Source organism: Lynx canadensis, chromosome D1 (genome assembly GCF_007474595.2).
Source record: "Lynx canadensis isolate LIC74 chromosome D1, mLynCan4.pri.v2, whole genome shotgun sequence".
NCBI lineage: Eukaryota > Metazoa > Chordata > Mammalia > Carnivora > Felidae > Lynx > Lynx canadensis.
The window spans coordinates 37,915,175-37,939,229 of NC_044312.2; the positions used below are offsets into that span (position 1 = coordinate 37,915,175).

The window sequence follows — 24,055 nt, forward strand, 5'->3', positions numbered from 1 at the left end:
TTTATATACGTATCCACATATTAAAGATTAAAGAGAGAAAATGTAAATGTTCTCTGACCATAGTATATATCCGCTGAGGTTACAATGAGGAAATATCCTAAATTAAGACAGAAATCAGGAGGTTTACAATGATAATGATAATTATAGCTGGTTTGGTCATTTAAGACGTATTACAGTTTGCAGTAAGTAGATCATCTCCCGTGCTACAAATTGTTCCCCATTCAGTTCATGGAACTACAGCCCTCTAAGGAATATCATTCAATAAGCCATGCTTTATAAATCCTGGTAGGCCTGATTGTTTTTCTATCCTTGACCACAGATATAAACGTTAAGGAATACTCGACCATTCTGTGAGGTAGAGCCTTGAATAGATGTCCTTGGACAGTATTTCTAGTGGCTAGCCTAAAATCCTAGGGGAAAAACACATAGAAATAAATCATTCTCTATACAACACTGTGAATTATTATTTGCATTTAAATAGAAACACAGCAGCCTTCCTTTACTATAATAGATGCTTACAGGTAAATTACCATACTTTTCATGGCTTCCCTAAGAAGTGAAGGGATCATATATCAATATATCAATGCCCCTGTTTTCTTCTACCCTCAAAATACCAGTGTAGTAGTAAGCACACAAGTTAGTTCCACTGATGTTAACTTGACTGAAAGTTACTGACCCCACATAAATAGCCTCTCTTTGATCTCTGTAAGTAGTAAGTATGATTAAATTACTAAAATAAGCTATATTATCTAAATGTATTGCTTTTCCTCCTAAAAGCAGTGACCATCTCACTTTCTGTTATAACCAAAGACAGGTGAAATCCAAAGATTAATATCTTCTTAATATGGAGAGCTATATAGCAGGGTATATGAATGAATGGTATATTACCTAGGAGAAAACCATGAACCCACCTGCCAAAAAAGAAATGATTCTGGTAGAGTAAAAAAAAAAAAGTGTGAGAAAATTGTTCAGATTTAATTGAGAAGTAATGGAAAAGTTGTAGCACTAGGATATAGAAGGACTGCCATACATGAAGACAGCATCTTCAGCATCAAGTGGGATATGTATTTTTTTTTAAAGGAACTGAATTGTCTCCTTTTATGCAGTCTCCATAACTGGTCAGTTGTACATTAACATTACATCTAACAATGTTACTTGGTTTCTAAAGAGGCCAAAATACTTTAGCTTGATTAACCCTCAACATATTGATTAATTTCATCACCTTTCTAAAATGGAATACTAATGTTTGCCCAATACCTTGAAAAAAGCAACTTTGAAAAATGATACTAGAATCCAAGTGGTGTCAATGCAGCTGTGTCTGTAAGGAGAAAACTGAAATTAAGACCTGGCAAGGATTAGATAAATATGGTGAGCTTCAACTAAAGATCTATCAGGTAAATCGGGTCCTTAGAAAAGATAATCACCCTGTGCCTTACCAAAAACAACTGCTTGATTCGGTTAATTTGTTCAGTTAAGTAACATTCTCAAGCCAATTGTTTGGTAATACTGTAGGCAAAGAAGATAGCTGACAGGTTTTAAGTTTCCATGATATCCAATATTGTGACATTTCGCATACTTGGGCCAAGTTCTATTAAGTTTATGAACAGGCTAGAAATTTTAAAAATTATTTTTATAGGTTTTTTTTTCTCCTGTAGATGGCCAAATAACAATATTTTTAAATTATAAAGCGATTCCAGATTGGCTCAAATTTAGTCACAGTTTTGATTTAAATATTCGGAAATGCTCAGATATATGCTAAATGAACTGTTTATTTGGATCCAGCCGGCAGCTGAAGAGCTGTAGCAGTCCCAGATGTATATACCCTTTTAAAAAGTACCACATGGAGCTGGAAAACACAAAACGATGTAAACACTGGTAACTGTATGACATATCAGTCTCCCTTCATGCATTCTCTCCTGATCAGCCGTTAGGAACGTAAGCCACAAATGTTTACCCAATTTTAAAATCACTGGACAGTTATGTTCAAATCAAGGATCTGTTTCCAGTTACAAGTAACAGAATCCAATACAATCAAGCTACCCAAATTGCTAAGAAAAAAAAGTTTAAAAGTTCACAGAACACTGTACATGCTAAATTTAAGTTGAAGGTATTAATTATAAGCAAAAAGACTCATATAGTATCTTGAATTAAGAAGTAATAATATTCTCAGAGGAGGCATTTTATATGATATTTTATATTAATACTTGTTATTTCACTGGAAGCTTTTCATATATATGTTACTTTCTTAGTAACACCTAAATAATTGCAAATCATGTTATAAATTAAGCTTATCTGATTGTCACGTTATTATTTATTTAGGTGTCTACTTTAGGTCAGGCTTATGTGTGCTGGTGGAAATGCACAGATGAATAAAAAAGTCCGTGTTCTTGAAGTAATAACAGCCTAGTAAGAGAAAACATACATGTAAATAAATAATTGATAGATCCTATAACAGAGATAAATACAGGATGTGATTAGAATTCAAGCAATACCAGTCACCTATGTTGGACACTGCCAAGATAGACCTACCTTATTCTGAATTCTCTATTCAGATGAATTAATGTAAAGAGTTAGCTTATGAACCCAAACTTATACTAGAAATCTTTATAGATGAAAAAAAAGTCTTAAAATTGGTTGATGTCTAAAAATAATTTAATAATCTCCACCATTTTGTAATCCAAACAGAGAAGCTAAAATACGGTGTGTGTGTGTGTGTGTGTGTGTGTGTGCATGTAAGACATCCCTAATCTTATTACTCAACAGAATTAATAAAACTTTTTGGTAATTTCTCTCTGAATTTATAAACATAAAGAAACAGCAGATCTGGTAATACTTGTACAGCTGATTTGATGAATGTAGACAGACAGATAATCAGACCAAAGAAAGTTGACTTTCCCCATTCTTTTCCACGGTAGACTTTTTCACTTAAGGTTATCATTTTTCTAAAACATTATTTTGGTACTCTGCAGATCAAAATGTGTTTGTATAGTTTGCATAAATAAGATTTGGTAAATAACCTGATTTTCTGGGAATTGATCCAAGTGAAACCTCTAATCTTTTGAAGTTCATCCCTTAGTGATTCTTAGGGAGAACTCAGCTTTTTTGAAGTCCCACTGAAGTATTTAGTGGCTTGCTTTGCTAATTCAAGGGAGACTTCAGGGCTACATTTAACAGAGAACAGATGGCTCCTTTTTAAACGTCCTTTGTGGTCATTATAATAATACATTCGAAAATAGCTAATCATGTTACATTAGAGTAGATGGACACATTTGAAGATATTGACTACAGTCACTGTGCTGTGTCAGTGCATCTAGATTTCTATGTTTATTAGATAACCTGCAATAACCAAGATATTCTCTCATTTCTCTTAAAAGGAGATATGTCAAGAATATGTGGGCTACTTTATAGGTCAATATGTTTTATATATTTTAGCACAGATGGATATAAAAATCACCTCTAGCAAAATAATTTGTAGATTTTTTTCTTACAGAATCAGGGGGGAAAAACAGACTTTTTACAGAATCAATTCAGAAAAGTCCAACATTATTATCAAACCTGTATAGTTCTACATTATGCCTTGCACACTGAAGTATCTGAACGGATGCAGAATTGAGTTTGAATTTTCTCAACGTTCCCATTCCCAAGCTTCAGTGCATTTACTTCAGTCACTTCAGAAGAAAATAACCAGTGTGATTTCCTGCTCCTCACCCCCAACTGCGTCAATCTAGTATTTGTACATTATAGTGACAAAACCGCTGCAAGTTGTGCTGTTAAGTTGCATTCTAGACTCAATGGAAAAAAAGAGAAATTGAATTATTTCATTACAGTGGTATTTATTGTTAGCTTGATTCAATAAAAATGGGATTTCAACAATTCTAGCACTGGAATGGAATTTAGAGATTATAATCTAATTTCCATATCTTAACATTGGAGAAAGTAAGGCCTAGAGAGGTGAAAAGAGAAGGCTACGAAATTAACAAGGTTCTTCTGATTCTGTGTCTCCCTCTCTCTCTGCCCCTCCCCCGTTCATGCTCTGTCTTTCTCTGTCCCAAAACTAAATAAACGTTGAAAAAAAACAACAAAAAAACGAAATTAACAAGGTTCACAGGTCACATGAACCAGATTCCTACAAGAATCAATGAAATAATGTCAATGTGTATAAGTAAGAATAAGTAAAAACTGTCAAGGAAAACCATAGTTTAAAATAAATGCTACCTGTTTTTGTATACTTCCTGTGAGCCAAAGACTGCCACATATTTTACCTAATCTTATTTAAGCCATACAGCAATTGTATAAGTAAGGCAGTATTATTTGCCCCTCAACAGAGAAGAAACTGAGACATAGAGATTTTTATAACTTGCTTAAGAACAATTAATAAGTCATGGAGGAAATATTTAAGCCTAGGCATTTTGACTACAAAGCTTACATTTTTCATCATTACAGTATTTTGTCATGAGATACCACATAAAATATGTGAGGATTTTCTTAGATTCCTCATTTCTCAATCTTAAAGAGATAAGAAGCTAAAAGCAGTCTATACAATTTTCATTAAAGAAATTCCAGAGTCAAAATTCTACATTTTTTTTTTTTATTTCCAAAGGAAAAATCTGGCATTACTTCCCAAGTGTTAGAAGCAACCTCTGGAAATCGGTTTTTAAAAATTCCAGATTTGTTGGGGCACCTGGGTGGTTCAGTCAGTTGAGTGTCTGACTATCGATTTCAGCTCAGGTCATGATCCCAGGGTCAGCTGGGATTGAGTCCCGCATCAGGCTCCACGCTGAGTGGAGAGCCTGCTTAAGATTCTCTCTGTCTGTCTGTCTCTCTCCTCTCTTAGATAAAAAAAATTCCAGATTTGTTTCATATATAATTTGGACATCCTTTTGATTTAAGAACCAGCCCCTTAAGAGGTATTTCCTTCCTTTTGAACTGTAGTGTCCTCTACCCCTTCTTCCTTCTCCATTACTACTTCTTTACTGGATTGCCTTCACTTTCAATGAGAACAGAAAATGTTGATATTTATCTCATCCCAAACCATAACATGTTCCAAGCGCTTCTAGAGGAATAGCACACTTTTAGGTATAAAACTGGTTCCTGGGGCGCCTGGGTGGCTCAGTCGGCTAAGCATCTGACTTCAGCTCAGGTCATGATCTCAAGGTCTGTGGGTTCGAGCCCCGCATTGGGCTCTGGGCTGACAGCTCGGAGCCTGGAGCCTGCTTCAGATTCTATCTCCCTCTCTCTTTGCCCCTCCCCTGCTTATACCCTCTCTCTCTCTCTCTCTCTCAAAAATAAACAAACATTAAAAATTTTTTAAAAAGCAGTTCCTAATGTGTGCCCTTTGAAATGAAAGTTTTTGTAGAGAGGATTTATAAGCCTAAGGGAGAAGGGAGAAGAAGAAGGGATTAGTATCAACACAATTTATAGAATAAACTCAACAAGGGTCTAGTTACCCTTAAACACAATCCCCTAACCTTGTTTTAATTGGTAGAGGCAGTGGTGAAATGCTTAGCTAAGTGACTTAACACTGATCATTGTTGCTTGTTGGTTTATTGCTAGTATTATTATAAACATCACGCTATCCTCACTATGTGATGATCAGAAATTATATTCTGTTTAGTCCAGTACCTTAATATGTGTGTCTTTGATACAATGATGATTTAATAAACATCAAATTTACTTAAAAGGAGACATTAACATTTATTTCATGTCTATTCCATACCGGATACTACTATACTATACTACTCACCTCACTTAACTTTTTGCCATTTATTGGGGTAATATTGAGATAAATATTATTACTCCCATACAAGTTGGAAAAAAGCAGAGGTGGGATTTGAACCCAGCTCTGTCTGATCCCAGAATCCACTTTTCACTATTGCTGCCTACCCACTCCAATTGCTTTTAGAACAGAAGGATATTTTTAATATATTTTGCCAATAACCTTATTTTATTAAGCCTTTAAGGTACTTTGCATTTTAAAGGCATATGTGTAAAATAAAGAGAGAGGGAGAGAGAGAGAGATGTCTTAATCTATCAAATGGGAATCATAGGGGCACCCGGGTGGCTCAGTAGGTTAAGTATCTGACTCTTGATTTCGGCTCAGGTCATAATCGCACGGTTTGTGAGATCGAGCCTGTGTCAGGCTCTGCACTAACAGCACAAGGAGCCTGCTTAGTATTCTCTTTCTCCCTCTTTCTCTGCCTCTCACCTGCTTGTGCTTGCTCTCTCCCCCTCTCTCAAAATAAATAAATAAACTTCAAATAAATAAATAAAATGGGAATTACAATTAAAACAGAATTATTGAGGAGATTAAATGAGATAATAAATGTCAAACCCTCAACACATAGCCTGGTACATAGCTTTCAAAGATGGTAACTATTGGTAGAAATTATTCTCCACCGGTGTGCCTTCTTCTTGCCTTCCAACGTATCTGCTACCCATCACCATCACCACCACTACCATCATCATCATCATCATGTTCTCCACCATCCCTCACCACTAGCTCTTTCCTTCCTAAAATATTCTTCATGCTGTGGGTCCTTCTAAAGTGGTGCACTTATAAAAGCAACACTGGACTACCAGTGCTGCTCAGCCTTCGCCTCCCTCTCCTACGTTGGCTTTCCAGGTGCCTTTGAAAAGAGCTAACATTTTTATCCCATGTGCCTTATGGCAGGAGGTTCTGTCCCCATTTTCTGCTTCACATGGATTCTTCATTTATGTATGTATTTATTTATTCCCCCAAAACCCACAGACATGTATGGAAGGTCTGCCGTATACTGGGAAAAACATGGCGAACATCCGAGCCTTCTAAACACTTCTATTGGGAGGTAGATATAAGCAAACAAGCAGTTGTGATACAGAGTGAAAAATGCCCTCCTATGAGCCAGTACCAACTGTTATGGAAGCACAAAAGAGGGGCAGGCACTGAACAGCACTGGGAGGCCGGAGGAGACTTCCTGAAAACTTGACATCTGAACTGAGCAAAGAAAAAAGAGTGATCCCTTGGTAGGGAGGAGCAGGGGAAGAGGGCTCCCGGCAGAGATGTTGTGAGCATATGTGAAAGTGTGGAGAGGAGAAGGAGCTCTGTGGGTTTGAAGAATTGCAAGTAGTTTAATATCACTAGAGTAGAAAGTGAAGACAGCATGTGTTGAGAGATGAAACTGGAAAAACATGCAGAGACCAGATCATGGAGGGCCTTCTGTGCCATACTCAGGAGCTAGGACTTGATTCCAAAGGCTGAGAGGAACCATAGATGGCTTTAGGCTGGGGGTACAGTGTAGAGAATGTATCCAAGTGGAAAATCATTTCGTTACTCTCATAAACACTAACCTTTGAGGGGTAGGAGGTGGAGTTCTCAACGTGAGGTCAACGGATGGTCTGTGGATGTTTAGAAAATTTGTAAACTCCCTGAAAATGTAGACACAATTGTTAGTTGTATGTGTACTTGGGGGTAAGAAAAGAGAGGCAGAATCCATAGCTTTGTGAACCCCTCAAAAGGCACTGTTATCCAAAGAAGAGCTTGAAACCACTGCTCTAGGATAAAAAGCTAAAAGCTAACTTACAGAGCAGAAATTTCAGGTCCGCCACAAAGAGCCCTTCTAAAGTCAAAGAGTTTCTCTTTTAAGAAAAATTTCTCATTCCTTCCCCTGAGTTACCAAACTCTTCCCACTCCACCCTGACCCACTGACGTTTTGTTCCTGGCCACTCTCCCACCTAAATGCTGCTTCCTCGCTCATGGAACTGATCTTCTGTGCCAACCCATAATAAGTGTCCACCCCAGAGGCTTAGAATAGATGCAGTGTCCTGGTGACTTGAAAATTGGGTAACATCTGAAGGATGAACTCTACAGTGACCACAAAATTCATTCTAATCATTTGAACCAAACAGATTATAAACATATGATCAGGGTTTCCCTGCAGGGTAAGTGGGAAGGTTCTGAGCAAGTGAAGAAAAATGCCCTATTAACTAGAAAGAGAAAGCAGCTACTATTTGTAATTGCAAAGGACAAAGAAAAATACTAACTCAGATACAATCTTCTGTGTTTGCATACTCCACCTTGCAACATTTGCCCTACCCCGCCCCAACCCCCACAAGCTAGTTCTTTTTTTTTTGTTTAAGGTTTATTTATTTATTGTGTGAGAGAGAGGGCAAGCATGCGCACACAGGCATGCAAACAGGGAATGGAGAGACAGACAGACAGACAGAGACAGAGAATCCCCAGCAGGGACCACACTGTCAGGACATGGGGCCCGAACTCATGAACCCATGAAATCATGACCTGAGCCGAAATCGAGAGTCAGACACTGAACCAACTGAGCCACCCAGGTGCCCCCAACAAGCCACTTCTATCAGACAAGCTAAGGTTCTCCTAAGCAGATACATTTTGTTCCATGCATCGCTCCTTAATGTTTTCCTGGATTGGGATATGTGTTCTTCATCTTTTAGTGAGGTCTGTGACCTCGTGCAAGTCAATTCCTTAACCTTTCTGGGCAACGTCTTCATCTGTAAAATGAAGTCGGATGAAAGATCTGTAAGTTCCTTCTCAGTTCCCACAGTTTGTAATCATGGCTGGAGTGGAGGGCGATTGTGAACAGACGTCATGATAGGTATTTCTCACTGCCGACTTGCCAGTTCTTTCCAAGGATTGCTGGGCACTTTGTTTCAGGCATTTTATCAATTTAATATAAAAGACCAAAGTACTTAGCATTCCTTGGCCAGTACAGCCAAATAGTGCAAGGGTTAGCAAACTTTTTTCCATTAAGGGCCAGATAGTAAATATTTTAGGCTTTGTGCACCGTAGATCTCCATCACAGCTCTTTAGCTCTGTTGTAGTGTGAAAGCAGCCACAAACAATATACAAATGCATGTGCATGGCTATGTTCCAATAGAATCGTATTTACCAAAAAAGGTGGCAAGCTGTGTTTGACCAGTCTTGCCATAGTTTGCTGACCCTTCAAATAGAAGACAGGCAGCCTGACGACAGGAGTGTTTTATCCCCTCAGTCTTTGGGTTTGGAAGTTGTTTCCTGGATGATTTCCTGGTAATTGTTTTGTGGTCATTGTTGTTGTGTCAGAACTATTCAATTATTTTAGCCACACAGAGCCAGCTCACTATCTGTGCCTCAAGTAAATAACTTAGTGGGGCTGCCAGCTTGCAGGGAATCTGAAATGGTTAAGGCAACTTGTTTCTCAGGCATAGAGATAAATAAATGGCTTCATAAGTAGACAGTTCAGAAGATGAATAGCCTGGAAGAACAGTTGAGCAGTTAGTTCATTGAGACAGGGAAAGAAGAGGGTAAGAGAGAAGGGGGGTGGGGAGAAAGATTGATTGAATAGCAAACCCGTTTATGAGATCTACTGTACAAACTTGCCCAGCTGGGTACTTTATCTTGAATTTGTTTTGCAAATTGCAGATGCCTAGCTCTGGAAGCCAAGAAAAAGAAAGGGCAGTCATCCCACGCCAAAATACTCTCATGGATCCCAAGTAACTTACATTACTTCATTTTTGTGGGGGGAAAAAATCATTATATGTCCCCTTCCAAAATAAGTTCAGAAAAAAGAGAGCCATTTTACCCAGATGCCCAGAAGAAGACAAATATTTTTTAGAGTGTTGTTTTTTTTTTTTTTTTTTTCCTTTTAATATTAAGAGAACAATACCTGCCTGGTAACTTTGCTTGCTTTGTGAAACTTACCATGGCGCACTGTTCAGCGCATTAACAGTAAAAATGGCTGAATTCAATGAGTCTTAGTATTTCAACATATTTCAATGAAACCAGGGATATTTTTGTTTGCTGCTTTAGGATGTGTCTAGGTGGACACTGTTCTACCTTTTGCTGAAATCAATCCTGCTTGACAGAGACTTTGCATTGTATTAAATGAAAGAAAGAGGTAATCACAGCATTTTTATTAACATCTTTTAGAAAGATCTCTCACGTGTTAAGCATGACTTACAAAGACATTTTATCAAAGTAAGACCCAATGGCCATGCCTATCCTCTTGATGTTGGTTACTAAGATTTACAAGATTGGTTTCATACAGTGTCTTTACATTTTTATCCCTGAAATATTAAAGAAGAGGTTTTGGTGAAAGAGCTGTTATGGATAGAAAAGTGGAATTTATTTCTAATTTCTTTAATTTGGACATTTTTTCAAAAGGACCTCAACCTAGCTTTGAGAGAAATAGAGTTAATAGCAGGAAGAACAAGTCATTTGTCCCTTAAGGAAAGGGGTGCCCATTTACAACAGTTCAAGTATCTCCTTCATTTTCTACCAGGTCTTGTAGACATAGTTTACGTCCTTGTTGAGTTAGTGCTTCCTGTAGTAATTCATGGACATGATACTAAGTCAACAAAGTAACACGTTTGGGAAAGCATTCTTTTACCATATTTTCCCATTAAAACATGCTTCCAGCTTCCTATGAATGTAAATCAACTTCACATGTTTGGATTGCCTTTGGCATGACAAACTGGTTTCGTCATCACACACCTGATTTACCAATGGTTTTCTAGCATCCTTGAGACCATTCTGGAAGGTAAATTTTCCATCAGTAGTCCAGCTGGAAACTTGAAAGTATAGACGAGCTGCAAGGTTTTTCAAGTAGGCTACGTGGACTTTGATCTCCAAGGCATAGAAGAATGCATGATACATAGTAGATGCTGAACAAATAATTGCTGAATAAATGAATCATTGAAGAACGAAGATAACAATTCTAAAGACATAGCTTAATTATTGGGAGAACTTTATTAAAAGAGTACGGATATGCTTTTATTGGCCTGGCAGTCCTACGCTAGATGAAAAGAAGGATCAAGAAGCTTTAACCATATCTCAACACTCTAATTCAGTGGCTTAACTAATACTATAACAGGACTTTAAACTCTTAAACACACACACACACACACACACACACACACAGATGTGAAAAACTTTAAGTGCATATTCAATGTACATGTATATTAAATCCCAGGAGGATAGGATCAGAAGCCTAATTTGTCGGTTAGCATCAAATACTAACCTAGAAACAGAAAACACACACACACACAAAATGAAAGATCATTCAAAGTCAGGATTTGAACCAATCACGTGGCTATTGTTTGCTGCTAAATCAACCTTGAACACCACTTTCTCTAGGAAACTGGGTTTTCTGTCATATAAAAGATGACATCAATGGAAGTGGCCTAATTCATTCACAACCACACGCGCGTGTGCATACACACACACACACACTTTTCATCGATAGGCTGAGGGTGTGCCATTTTTACCATGGCCTTCACAAGTTCACAAGCTCTTAAGGATAAAATGAGTGTTGAGATAGAAACAGATTGATTTCTATTAGGCCAAGTTCTACGGGAATGAATGTAAGGCAAAGAGCGAGGCCGAATCTGGAAATCAAAGCCGACGCATCAGAGCATATTTTTCTTTCAAAATATTATATGTACTAAAGTTTGCACAACATCTTGGCAATGACAGCAAGCCTGTGTAAGGAGGTGTTTCGTGTTTCCTCGCTAACATAAGGGCAAAAGAATGTAGCAGCAGCCAAATATTACTTCAATCATGAACTGAAGGAATGTGTAGGGTAGAGTACATGGTAAAGCCTGTAGGCCAGAAGCTATGAGGCTTCAAAATCTTTTACAAAATTCCAAAAGAGAGCTTATCTCTTATTTTTATATCCTTTGGTATTGTAAAGGAATGAAACTAAATTTAGCACAGTCCATCTGTTTGATTAGAGAAAGGAACATAGTTACATTTTCTTGGTATGCAGATCTTTTCTGAATCTTAGAAGGGGCTAGTTTTCCAGATTTCACTGGAACTTATTTTGAAGTTCGCTAATTTTGCCAACACTAAGCACTCTGCCCACCTCTTTCTCTGCATTTGTCCCCTTTCTAAATAATTTTTTAATGTCTAGAAAATAGAAAACTGCCTAGCATATAGGAGGTAGTCAGTAAAATGTATCAGATTCCCTCATGGACGGATGGCTGCATAGGTGACTAGACTAGGCACTGGAAGGTCTGGAATTTAATCTTGAAGCACTCGTGGGTATCATACCACCTGATGGAAGTCCTACACCTGATGGCTGTAGGAAATTTGAGGTTCATGGGGTACGTAGTGTGTGCACCTTAGATTCCCAGATAAACTATAAGCCAGAGATCTGAGTCTCAAATGCCTACATGAGCCAGGCAAGTAATAGAAATGAGGAAAATGGGGGGTGTCTGGGTGGCTGAGTCGGTTGAGCATCCAACTTTGGCTCAGGTCATGATCTCATGGCTCGTGAGTTTGAGCCCCACATCAGGCTCTGTGCTGACAGCTCGGAGCCCGGAGCCTGATTTGGATTCTGTGTCTCCCTCTCTCTCTGCTGCTCCCCTGCTTGCACTCTGTCTCTCTCTCTCTCTCTCAAAAATAAATAAACATTAAAAAAAAATTCAAAAATGAGGAAAATGGGCAGATACAATAAAATAAGAAATAGTGGGGACTGTGGCCCATGGAGAAGCGCAAGGGCCAATTTATGTTTCAAATATGATGGGTGTGCTCAGAGCAGGGGGCCTGCAGAAATGGCTCCGCTGTTTATAACACACCCAACAGCAATCTGGGTTCATTATGACAAGGGGCACAAAATGTGTGGCCTTCCTATGAACAGATACCCTACACGTGTCCCACCCTGCACCTCCATGTGGCTCTGGGCAGGACCGGCAGCCTAAGGCTTTGTAGGCCTCAATCCCAGAGGCAGAAACTCTGAGAGTGAGCATGAGAGTAGGCAGGGGCTGGAGGGCAACCCTCCCACAGGACCCGAGCTGCAGCATCAGGGCTAGGAAGGGGCCCCCTGGGAACCGCTGGTGCAGCCCCAGGTCGGCAAACGTTTACCTTCCTCTTGCACGGAGGTACCTGAAATACAAGGCTCCCAGTAGCAGCCGACCGGAGGATGAACTCCTCTGCGGCCTGAGAGCGCACCACGAGACCAGCAAGACGAGGGTGCAGAGACTCATCACCCAGAACCAGAACCAAGACCCCCAGGAACAGAAGGCTCGGTTCTCGAAGGCCGTGGATGACAGGTTCACGACGATGGGTGTGAATACGGCCGAGGAACCTGCCAGGGCCCAGAGGAGCACCCAGAGAGCATCAGGGAGGAGGCTCTGATCGGAAGGTGGAGCCAGGACGACATACAGGGGGAGTCCGTGACCTGGGACAAGGAGCGAGGTTTTGCTGATCCCTGAGCCAGATCCAAGCGGTGCCTTCTGAATAGCACCCGTGCCAACAGGGGAGGCACTTGGAGAGCTGGCGTCAGCAGTGAGTGGCACCAATGATGGGGACAGCACCAGCTCCGCCATCCAGACCAGAAATACTGCGAGAGCGAGTGCCAACTTCTGCCGGATCCCGCAATGCTGACGATCCGCGGCAGAACAGCTCACCACGCCAGAGCGCCTCCACAGAGTCCCTCTTAACACAGCTCTCTAGGCAGCTTCTCCCTGCCCATCCAAGATGGCATGCAAGGCGAAGCTGTCTTTGCCCTTCCTGCTTTTGTCGCGTTTTCATGTTTTGGGTATCAGTGTTCAAGTTGCAAAATGAAAAAAAAAAAAAAAAAAGCTAAACTAAACTAAACCAAGATGGGAGCTAAACACACTGCATCCGCAATCCAAGTACGCTTACGGCACAAGCTCCATCACAAAGATAATTGTGTCTAAAACATCTCTGGCCTATACAAAACAATAAGTAAGTAAATAAGAAAAGTACTAATCACTAAATTTAATAAAGTACCTCCTAAGTGCCTCGGACTGTTCTAATTTCGTCTGGTTTCATTTTCTGCCGTTAGTGTCATTACTTCTAATTTATGATGGAAGAAATGAAGGCACGGTACTTAGTGCATGTATATTGGCTGCACTATTAATAAATAATTGGATGGTAAAAAATAAAAACCAGCATGGAGAAAAGCCAAGTGTCAGGGCCCCGGGCCAAGGCCCTAACCCAGATGAAGGAAGCACCCTCCAAAAGACCTTCCATCGGAGAATAGCACTCGGTTCCTCTTCTGACATCACCAGGTAGAAGGATAAAAGTCGTTCCCTGAGTCTGTCCATAGCTCCATCTCGACGATGTAGCTGACCTCTGCATTTCTGGAAGGGTCGACGCAGAACAACTTCCTGCAATCTGCAAGGCCTGACTTCCTTGCTTCACAACAAACAAACAAACAAACAAGATGACTGCTCCCGTGTGTTGAAATAATGCAAACAATTATAAGCAGCTGCTGCTTATGAAGTGCTGACTCTGTGGTCGGTATTATTGGCCTTGTATTATTTCCTCTAATTCTCACAGGGACCCTAGGAAGTGGGCACTGTTATTGTGCCCACTTTCCAGACAAGGAAATTGAGGCTAGTGGAGGCAAATTAACTTCTCCCAGATCACACAGCTAATAAGTGCCAGAACGGGGAAATGAATCGCAGCAGGCTCATCTGCGGAGCTCATGATCTGGAGCACTGTGTGGCCATGCAAAGAAGGCTGAGAAGAAAAATGCATTGAATTTTTCTATGCATGTTTGTCAACCGGGTGTTTTTTTTTTTAAGCACAAAAGCTTGCACTAAACTTCACATTATTATAGAAAAGAGCAGATGATTTCGATTCTGGTTGACAGTGGAGAGTGGAGGGCCAACCACTGTCTCCACTATATTCTCTCTCACCCTGATTTCCTCTGGAATCACTTCTGGTCATCTTTCTCTGACCCCACCTTTTTCTCCCTGTCGTGGGCTCTGCTTCCCTCTCAGTAGTGTGGGTGGGCCAGCGATTCAACACTCAGTCCTCCAGATACTTCCTTTTCCACCTGCCTTCCGAGAGCCCTCAACCCACAGATCTTCATCTACTAGCATTGTGGTAATGACCCTCTGCGCTAGTCTCCAGACCCACATCCCTAGTGGCTTGTAGGACACGTGGGTTGAACTTTTTCCCCCAAGAGCCAAGAGGGGTTTAACTTTGAGAGGACTGGCATTGTGTGCGGACGTGTTAGAGGATGGTTTTTTGCACAGAGGATGTGCCTACCTCCGAGATGGCTCCCCTTATTTTTAGTTAACTGGTGAGGAGGACTGCCCCTCTCCCAGACCTGACAGCCCTGCCCTTCTGTCCAACACACTGCCTTCCACGTGCCTGATTGAGGGTGCAGGGGGTGTTCAATAAACACTTGCTACATGGACAGGTGGGTTTGCAAAGTTTTGAAGTATAAGCACCTTCTTCTTCAACACTGCTCATCTTAGCTGAAAGACAATTGGTATAGTGACTGAGAAAGAGAGTTCCGGACTCAGACACACCTGGCTTCAAATCTTCCTCAACTACTCGAAGCTGTGTGATCTCTGAGCTCAGGTTTCTCATCTGCAGAACTGGGACGTAAAACTAGCTCTTGCTCATTGTTTCCTTGGGAGGATTCAATGAGATAAATCACGTAGCACACTCAGCACAGTGCCTGGCTTATAATAAGGCTCAGTGCATGGTCATCTTTAAGATTATTTCGTATCGCTTTGCTTTTGAAGAGGTGGGCAAGCTCTGTAGCCCCAGGGATTACTAAAGCGAGGCCAAGTTCTCTACATCCCCAGGCTGTGGGCTGGTGGCTTTTGTTTTTGTTTTTAGTTCAGTAGATAACTAAAGAAAAAGAGGGAGGTAAAAGGGAAGACACTTTCCACAAATGGAGTGTGTGGACTACTCATCGGGCATCACGAGAGTTGCTTTATCTTTTCAATCTCTCGTAACTTCCGACAGCCCAGTTGGAGAATGAACGTTGGGTTTTATTGCTCTCATAATCCACTGTTCCTCAAAGAGCATTTCCTGGATCAACGAGTATTAGAATTACCTGGCCAGGTACCTGATTTGTAGCCTCACAGTTTCTGGAGCAAGGCCAGAGCATCTGTTTCCCCAGTGAATACCATCAAAGTGTGAGGACCTTTGACTTAGTTCTTGTACCATATCTAAGACTCGATTCTGTGCTTTCTTGTATTTTTACATGTAAGCATGTAATTTCCTCCTTACTTGGACACATTCTTCAAGGTGGGAAGAGTCCTTGTAACTCCACCAGTATACAGCTCAGCCTGAACACATCATTGGGAGTTCATGAAAACATTTGACCAGGTTTAGCTCTCTGCCCTGCAAGGCCCTGACTTTGTCAGTGCCTAAAGATCGGTAGAGACCTTGAGTTAGAATGGCAGTTCACCAATACCCAATATTACTAATATACAATGTTGAATTTTTAATTAATACTTTCTCATTGTCGGCTGGTTGGGTGTTCTTTTACTGACTGATACACTGAAATTCCTGGCTTACTTACCAGGGAGCAAAACTAACAAGTCTCTGTAAGGGCAGGTCCCTTCTATGCTCTTCGGAGTGTTTGTAAAACAGAAACTCGCAGGTCTTCCTGCCTTGTCACAAAGAGTGGGGCCCCTTCTGACCAAAATGGTTTATTCAAGTTTTGAACCTATGAATTGAAACATAATTTTCGTTGCAGGATCAGCAATGATATGTGCTAACTTTAAGGAAAAGGAAGAACTTGTTACTTTATGATGTGTTTGTTCCTGAGCAATTGAGAGGTTTGCCATATGTTTTTATGGTAGTTTTCTTTGAGGTTCCATAAACGCCTTCTGGAATGTGGAGCGTCCACCATTAGAGTCGTATGGGAGCTTTTCCAGTGCCCTAATGTCATTAACCCTGCTGCTTTGGTTGCCGTAATATGCATTTATTTCTCTTGCATTTAGAAAGCAATTCTCTGATCCCCAACCCATTTAACCATGTTTGATCTTAACAAGATGAAAAATGTTTGGAATCTAAGCTTATGATCTTTGTGCTACATTTTTGTTTCTTCTAATTCACAGTAGCTTCCCCCACCCCCCTTCTCTTCTTTAGGATCAACACTCTGTGGTAGGCCAGAGCATAGGCCCCAGTCCAAGTCCCAACCCCTGCTCAAATCCAAACACCGGAAGTGGTTACATGAACTCCCAGCAATCACTGTTGAATCAGCAATTGATGGGAAAGAAACAGACTCTACAGAGGCAGATCATGGAGCAGAAACAGCAACTTCTCCTCCAGCAGCAGATGCTGGTTGATGCGGTAAAACTTTCTCCTAATTTCTTCCTGCACGTACCTATGGGCCTAACAGGGAATTCGTTGTTGCCCATTTCTATTACTGCCCTTTTCTCTGTGCCTACTTCGGTGATAGCAACAAGGGTGTCCTGGCTACAAGAGAGGCTAATTCTATACAGAAGTTAAAGTGCTATGGGGAAAAAAACAAAACAAAACTTGATTTACCAGCTGCTGGACAGTTGAAACGCAGGGCACCCCACCTCACTAGCCCTGCCCAGCCCAGGAATGTTAAGAACTACCACCGTGGATATTTGAATCAGGCAAAAGGAATCATTCTTGTGCTACTGCCCTGAGGGGCAGAAGTAGTGGACAGAACTTGAATCAGCTGGAATCCCAACTGATTTTAGAGATAGAAGCGTTTCAAAAACAGTTGTGAAAGCCAGCGTGGAGTTTCAGACCTTAAGATTTGGCTTCCAACATAAAGCATCTCAGAATGGAAGATATATTCCCAACTTCCACCATATCTAAGTGGCCTTAAAGAAAGGGCAGGTGGTTATTTCCCAAGCATCGCCCAAGCTTTAACCCTGCTTCACTATTTATCTGCTGTCCCTTCTGTATCCTCAGACATACATTCAGGCACTGGTTCAAACCTTTCCCACCTCCGAACAACAAGCCCCGTCTCCAAGCTTCATTCTCTCCCTTCAAATGATTTGGCTAAATGAAGGGAAAAAAAAGGGCAAAGTTAACCATCTCCAGGTTAATAGAGCCAAGGTCTACAAAAATGTGAAAAACCAAATAAAAAATATTTATGCTCAAGGAGCTTTGTAGTAAAAGTCAGAAATCTAGGGCGTGATAAGCACTATAATTCATTCAGCAAATATTAACTAAATTTCAGTCAGAAAACAGCTATAAACAAGACAGACCCTGTCTTTGTCCTTAAGGAGCTCAGAGCCCACAGGATGTCAAATAAATAGGCAATTGTAGGGCATGTGATTAAATGCTATGATGTGGGAAGTACATCAGAGAGGAAATATGTCTACTGAAGATCTGAAGCTGACATAGGAGATGGGGGAAGGAGAAGGAGGATATTCAAGACAGAAGAATCAGCATATTCAAAGACTCAGAGACAATAATGTATACTACATATCACATTCGATGTAAGGCATAGAATATGCACAAAGATTAGCAAGTAATAGTCAAGGAGGCCAGAGAGGAGAGGCCAGAGGATAGAGCTTGATACATCAGAATTTACACTGTCTGAAAAGCAATGGAGAGGACTTTAAACAAGGGAGCACTAGACTCAGATTTACAATAAAATATAAACAGGGTAAGGGAAAATGTAATGGAAGAAAGGTAAAATCCAGCCAGGAGAGATTAAAGAAAGTCTCTGAGAAGATGCAAAATTTGACTTTGACTTTGACTTTGAAGGACTGTAGAATTCTGATGAATACAGTAGGTAGCGTCCGCCATTCCAACATGAGCTTGGGCCAGATACCAAAAGGTACAGCCTCGGTGTATATTTGTTGGTGGCTTTGAGATTGTAAGATTGTATTATGAACTATTTAATACATAATTAAAACTATAAATAATCACATAATCATTTATTATTTTTAAGGAATGACAAATGGAAAAAGTCTGGAGTCCAGAGCATGTGAGAAGTAGTGAGGAATGAGTAAGGAATAGTGAGCACTAAGTTTACAGGTGACCCTGAGTATTGCCCTAAGGTATAAGATGAAGGGGGGATACTGACTGGATCACAAAGTGACACAATTAATTTATTCTATAAATCTTCTAGAAGTTTTCAAAACTCTACCTGTCCCCTGTACTCTCTCCCTTTTTTGATCTTCATCAACTACATAGCTTGAAAACAAGGGCTATGGAAGAGGAAAACATACAATCTAAGACTGACACACTGGGCACTCTTTTCATTATTCCCACCAGTACTACTAATGTGTTGAATTACAACATGCAGAGTTTGAATTTCTGGATTTTCAGCTCTGATTAAAAGGCAAGGGAACACACCATGAGTGTCTTGTCCTGGCACTGGCCTACCTCTCATTGGACTCCAGTTGAATCACCACTGGGACAGGTGCAAAAGGCATCGGCATAAACTGTGAGAGATGAATGACAATGAGCTGTTGGTTTTGTGATTTTTATAAACCTTTCACATTTCTCTTTGTTTGGATGCCATTGACGGTGCCTGTGCTTTTTAGCATATCCAGGAAGAAATAGTCTTTGATACCGCTTTTCATTAGCATATGCTTTGTAGTCATTTCCCGTCAGTTGGCAAGGCCAGAAAGGCGCCTAAATTGAGACATTTTCTCATGAATGTGTGTTATCCTTACTCTCCATTATTCTCCCACCAATGAAGAAGAACAAAGAGGAAAGATGAGTAGTACTTAACACAATGGGCATCACAATAACCAGTGCAGTTTGTGTACCTACTGTGTGCCAGGCGCCATGCTGAGCTTTTACAGAAGTAGAGGATTAATCCTTATGACCAGAGTACGAGGGAGGTCGTAGCATTATCTGCATTTCACATTTTTGAGATGACAGTACCAAAGCAGGACAGATGAGTGCAACAGCATTTATTTCTTTGGTAGGTTTTTAGGTCCAAGTTATTGGGTTGAGTTATAGGGTCCATGTCCATGAGATACGAGTGGATAAGTTACATTTCATGTTGCAGAGAAGTAATCTCGGGGATGACCTGTGAGTTTACACTTACACAGAATGGGAACGTGCTCCTTTTGCACGGAATGGGCATGGGAACAGTCTGCATTCTGTTCTAGAGGCTGGTCTTTGCTACTCCTCAGCAGGAAGTGACAGACAAAATGACAGTTCCATGATAGTCCATACACAAGGCCATTAAGTCTAACTCATTTGTGAACAAGTAGTTTAAGTAACTCAAGCTTCCAGAGATGTATTATTAACCCTTTGAACAACCTAATTGCTCCCGTGCAAAAAAAAGTCAGTAAGTAGGTTGAATACACATAAAAATAAGTCCAGATTTGAGATCTAGTCTTTCATGGGGAACCGAGAGCCTGATTCTTTCCCTCTCTCTCTCTCTCCTTCTCTCTTTCACATACACACATGCAAACATGTGCGTGAATGTGCAAATCCTGTTTTCTTCAACTTAAACAGCAGAAACACCTAATTCCGTAAGAAAACAAATGATAGATGCTTTTGAAAAAGAGAAGAATTCAGAAAGTCTCATGCTTGGCAAAAAAATCAAAACTGTCAGCTTGCACAATAGTTTATAACAAGAATGGTTGAACATCACCACATTTGGGTTCATGGAACATCTCAAGCTGTTTCTTAAACATTTAGGGTTTGGGAAAAACCATAAAGAGTTTCACCAACCACTTTTTCCCTTAATTTGTAAACCCATATTTAAAAGAAATGTAATCCATATGTTTCTGATTCATTTACACTTAGCTCATCAAAATTGTGTTTTATACGAATTACTTGATGCCCAAAAACCCTGTGAGTCTTTCAAGTTTTTTTCTTAGAAACAAGAATTTGAACTTAATTTGTTGTTGTTTTAAGGCTATTTTTTTTTCCTTTATAGTAGATTTGTTCTACTTGGAAGGTTTGGAATTTGATGGGAAACTGAGAAATACATGGTTAAGTGGGATCTAAGTTAGCCAGCTCACATTTGGCTTCCATCTAATTTATCTGTCTACCTTTACAAGGTTTTCTTTTCTATTTATTGACTTTTCTATAATGATATTGTTCTGTCTACCTATGCTGGTTGTGCTTATCTTTGAAAATGGAAGTTGCTTTGGGGTTCATACAAAGTTGCAGTAAAGCAATTCTAAAAACTTCTGATCCATGCTGAGAAAGAAAAGAACTGATATGACACTCACAGCCAGGCCATTAAAGACATAAACAATCTTATAGAAAACTAACCTTAGATGGGGTTATTCTGAGACCACGATACAACGAGACAAAATAGGCCACTTCATAACTTTGTCTTACTATAGACACAAGGCCATTGAGAAACCCACAAAAATACCAACCTACCTTTTGCTAAATGAGTGATGGCCACTTCTTTACTCAATGATGGAATCAACCTCCCTTTCTGACAGCTTACAATCTAGAACAAATCCTTGCTTCCTTAGACCCTCCCTAAATCACCCAAGCAAAGCCCAAATCCTATAATAGCTTCTTTCTAACATACTAGTACCAAGACACCACTTGGACCCCCATGATGTGCATTCTCCCTCACTGCAAGGAGAAATAAACCCAGGAGGTGTGTTCCTGGCGGTCTTTGGCTAAAGGCATTGATAATATAGAAAGAATGTGCCTACTTCCTCTTTTAGCTCCCAAACTCACCTACCATTAAGAGCTAATGGTGACTGATTCCAGAGGGAAGAAAAGAAAGGGGCCTGGGAAAATTCTGTGCTTTGAGAGAATGGGACACAGAGAAACAGAGAAGCAAGTATTGTGTTGTGTGGCAGGAAAAGAGTCCGAGTCTTTGACCCAGGATTCGATTTCTGTTCTCCCATTCTGTGATCTTTGTCAAGTTACATGACCTATGGAAGCTTCCATTTCTTCATTTATTAAGTGGGAATAATCACACCTATCTTCAAGGGTTGTTTTTTTTTTTTGGGGGGGGGAATGAGGTAATGTGCTTATAGTGTCCCTACCAGTACCTGATAGTTATCTCCCAGCATCTCCAGATTTAGCAAATAAAAATATAGGATTCCCAAGTGTCCTGTATTTTCTCTGGCAATCCTACTCCTATAGGCTTTCTACACCCTGTGGGACCAGAATTAAATAATAGGTACCATAGCATATCAGACGTGCTACAAAATGAAACCAGAAACACCCTCTCAAGAAGCACAGGAATTTAGTTTTCACTGAAATCTAATTGCAAAATAAAGAAAATGAGATTAGTTCCTAGACTCAAAACACACAGTGAATGTTAAGGAGAAGTAGAAGTTATACTGCCCTGCAGGAAATTTATTGAAACTGAGAAGACTTGTCTCTGAATTAAGACCTACTAAATATGGTCTGCGATACATAGCTATGATGGCAAAATTGTTCTTATAGTCTTACTTTTTTGAATCAACAGTCTGTGAATGTTTGCAAGTGGGAAAGTAAGCATGCGACTTAATATGTTTTCGCTTGTGTTTGTTTTCAAGGAGAAAATTTCTCCACAGGATCAAATCAATAGACATTTGACAAGGCCACCCCCAGATTATAAAGACCAAAGAAGAAACGCAGGCAGCATGCAGCCAACTGCCCAGTATTCTGGTGAGTGTTCTTAAAAATCGGTGGGGCGCCTGGGTGGCGCAGTCGGTTAAGTGTCCGACTTCAGCCAGGTCACGATCTCGCAGTCTGTGAGTTCGAGCCCCGCGTCAGGCTCTGGGCTGATGACTTGGAGCCTGGAGCCTGTTTCCGATTCTGTGTCTCCCTCTCTCTGCCCCTCCCCCGTTCATGCTCTGTCTCTCTCTGTCCCAAAAATAAATAAAAACGTTGGAAAAAAAATCGGTGAAAATCATTAACTGCAGAAGAAAGAAACTTGTTCCATTTTGATGTTTCCTCCTCTTCCCACCTCATATTGAAATATAACATCTTTCTTAGAATCCTTCATTAGATCCCATTTAACTCTCAGATCAAGACCAAACTGGGTACTTTTTTTTGTCTTTCCATCAGTTCTTGATGATTCTCGTCCTGCACTCACCTAGTTCACTGCCCTCCAGAGTACCCCTTAGAGTTCAAAAGAGCTTAACTATTTCCTAACCGCTGTGTTCAACCATTCTGCTCCCAGCAAATATCTGGACCCAGATCATGTAAGGGAAGCAGACATTTCTCCCTCTTGGGACTTGCATGAAGTCCAATCTTCTTGTCTCCGCTTCTGGACTCATCTCTCTGGAACAAATAGTCCTGCCACCAAGACATAATTGAAAAGCAAATGAGGACTCATGAAGTCTCGCAAAAACAAACAAACAAACAAACAAACAAACAAAGGTGGACCGCATTTAGGATACAAAGTAAAACTTCCTAATTTTGCTCCATGTAACATAAGTGGTGGGCACTACCGCTAAAATCTCTCTGCTCCCTCTCCAAACTCTAAAAGAATCTCTCCTAGACCTAACCCAGACTGTTCCTGCCTTCTCCTATTTAGAATGGATTCAAGTCCCATCTGCCCAGAACTCTGCACTTTCTCATGTAAATTAAGCTTGTCCTCAATTTTTCCAAGTTCTCTCTATTTTGCCTGTTACCTTCATCTATCCAGGAAGGCATGCAGAAGATTATCTAAAGGAGGTGCCATGAATATTCCTGTTTTTAAAAAATATTTTCTGGTCCTGTTATGCATGGTAATAACTATATTGTTATTAAATGTATTTAATAGAGCTAATGTATTAAGAGCTAATGTATTAAGAGCTAATGTATTTAAGCTCTTTAAATGTACCAGACTGTCTTTCACCACTAAAATTTGGAATGAGATATATGCAATCCACTCTCTAAGATTACTTTGTCTCAGGCCCCAGACTGGATTCTCTATTTGATTCTGTCTTCAAGGTAGTTGAAAGACAAGATGGAGGTTCATTTGGAACATGGCTTCTCAGTGATAATGGCTTATCCGTGGTCATGGGGAAGCTAGGAGCCCTTTGAAATATTCTGAAAAATTCAAGATGCATGTTTGGACTTTTCCCATTCATATAAAAGAATCTCAAGGATGGTGGTTTCATGGTGGCTGTACCATGTTGTCAGGGATCCAGGTTTCTTTTGTCTTTCTGTTCCACCTTCTTTAACATGTAGCCTCCCTCCTAAGGATGGCCTTTTGGCCACCACACTGCCATCCTTCAGATCCATATTCCAAAAAGAAAGATAAAAGGAGGGAAAAGGTAAAACGGCCTCCCAAATGAGTCAGATTCTCTTTTTAAAATAGGCTTCTTGGGCTCTCACCTAGTAACTTCTACCTTTAGTCAGAATTTATTCATCTGGATCCCTCCATCACCAAGGAAATTTGGAAAATGTGGCTTTTCAGCTGGGCACATTGCTGAAAAATCA

The 24,055-nt window shown here is 40.3% G+C and overlaps 1 protein-coding gene and 1 non-coding gene across 3 annotated transcripts in view; both read left to right on the plus strand.

Annotated features, from left to right (window-relative positions):
• Positions 1 to 24,055, plus strand: part of MAML2 (mastermind like transcriptional coactivator 2) — a 348,182-nt gene that overhangs the window by 318,184 nt on the left and 5,943 nt on the right. The window contains exons 3-4 of one of the 2 annotated variants that reach the window (XM_030331611.1): positions 16,856 to 17,059; positions 22,180 to 22,291. In XM_030331611.1, the coding sequence (XP_030187471.1) occupies positions 16,856 to 17,059; positions 22,180 to 22,291 (316 nt within the window). The remainder of the gene's footprint in view (positions 1 to 16,855; positions 17,060 to 22,179; positions 22,292 to 24,055) is intronic. The other variant, XM_030331612.1, reaches the window with a different exon arrangement.
• LOC115526656 lies at positions 12,510 to 12,639 on the plus strand. The gene has a single exon (XR_003972705.1). It is a non-coding gene; the product is annotated as a small nucleolar RNA SNORA11 (small nucleolar RNA).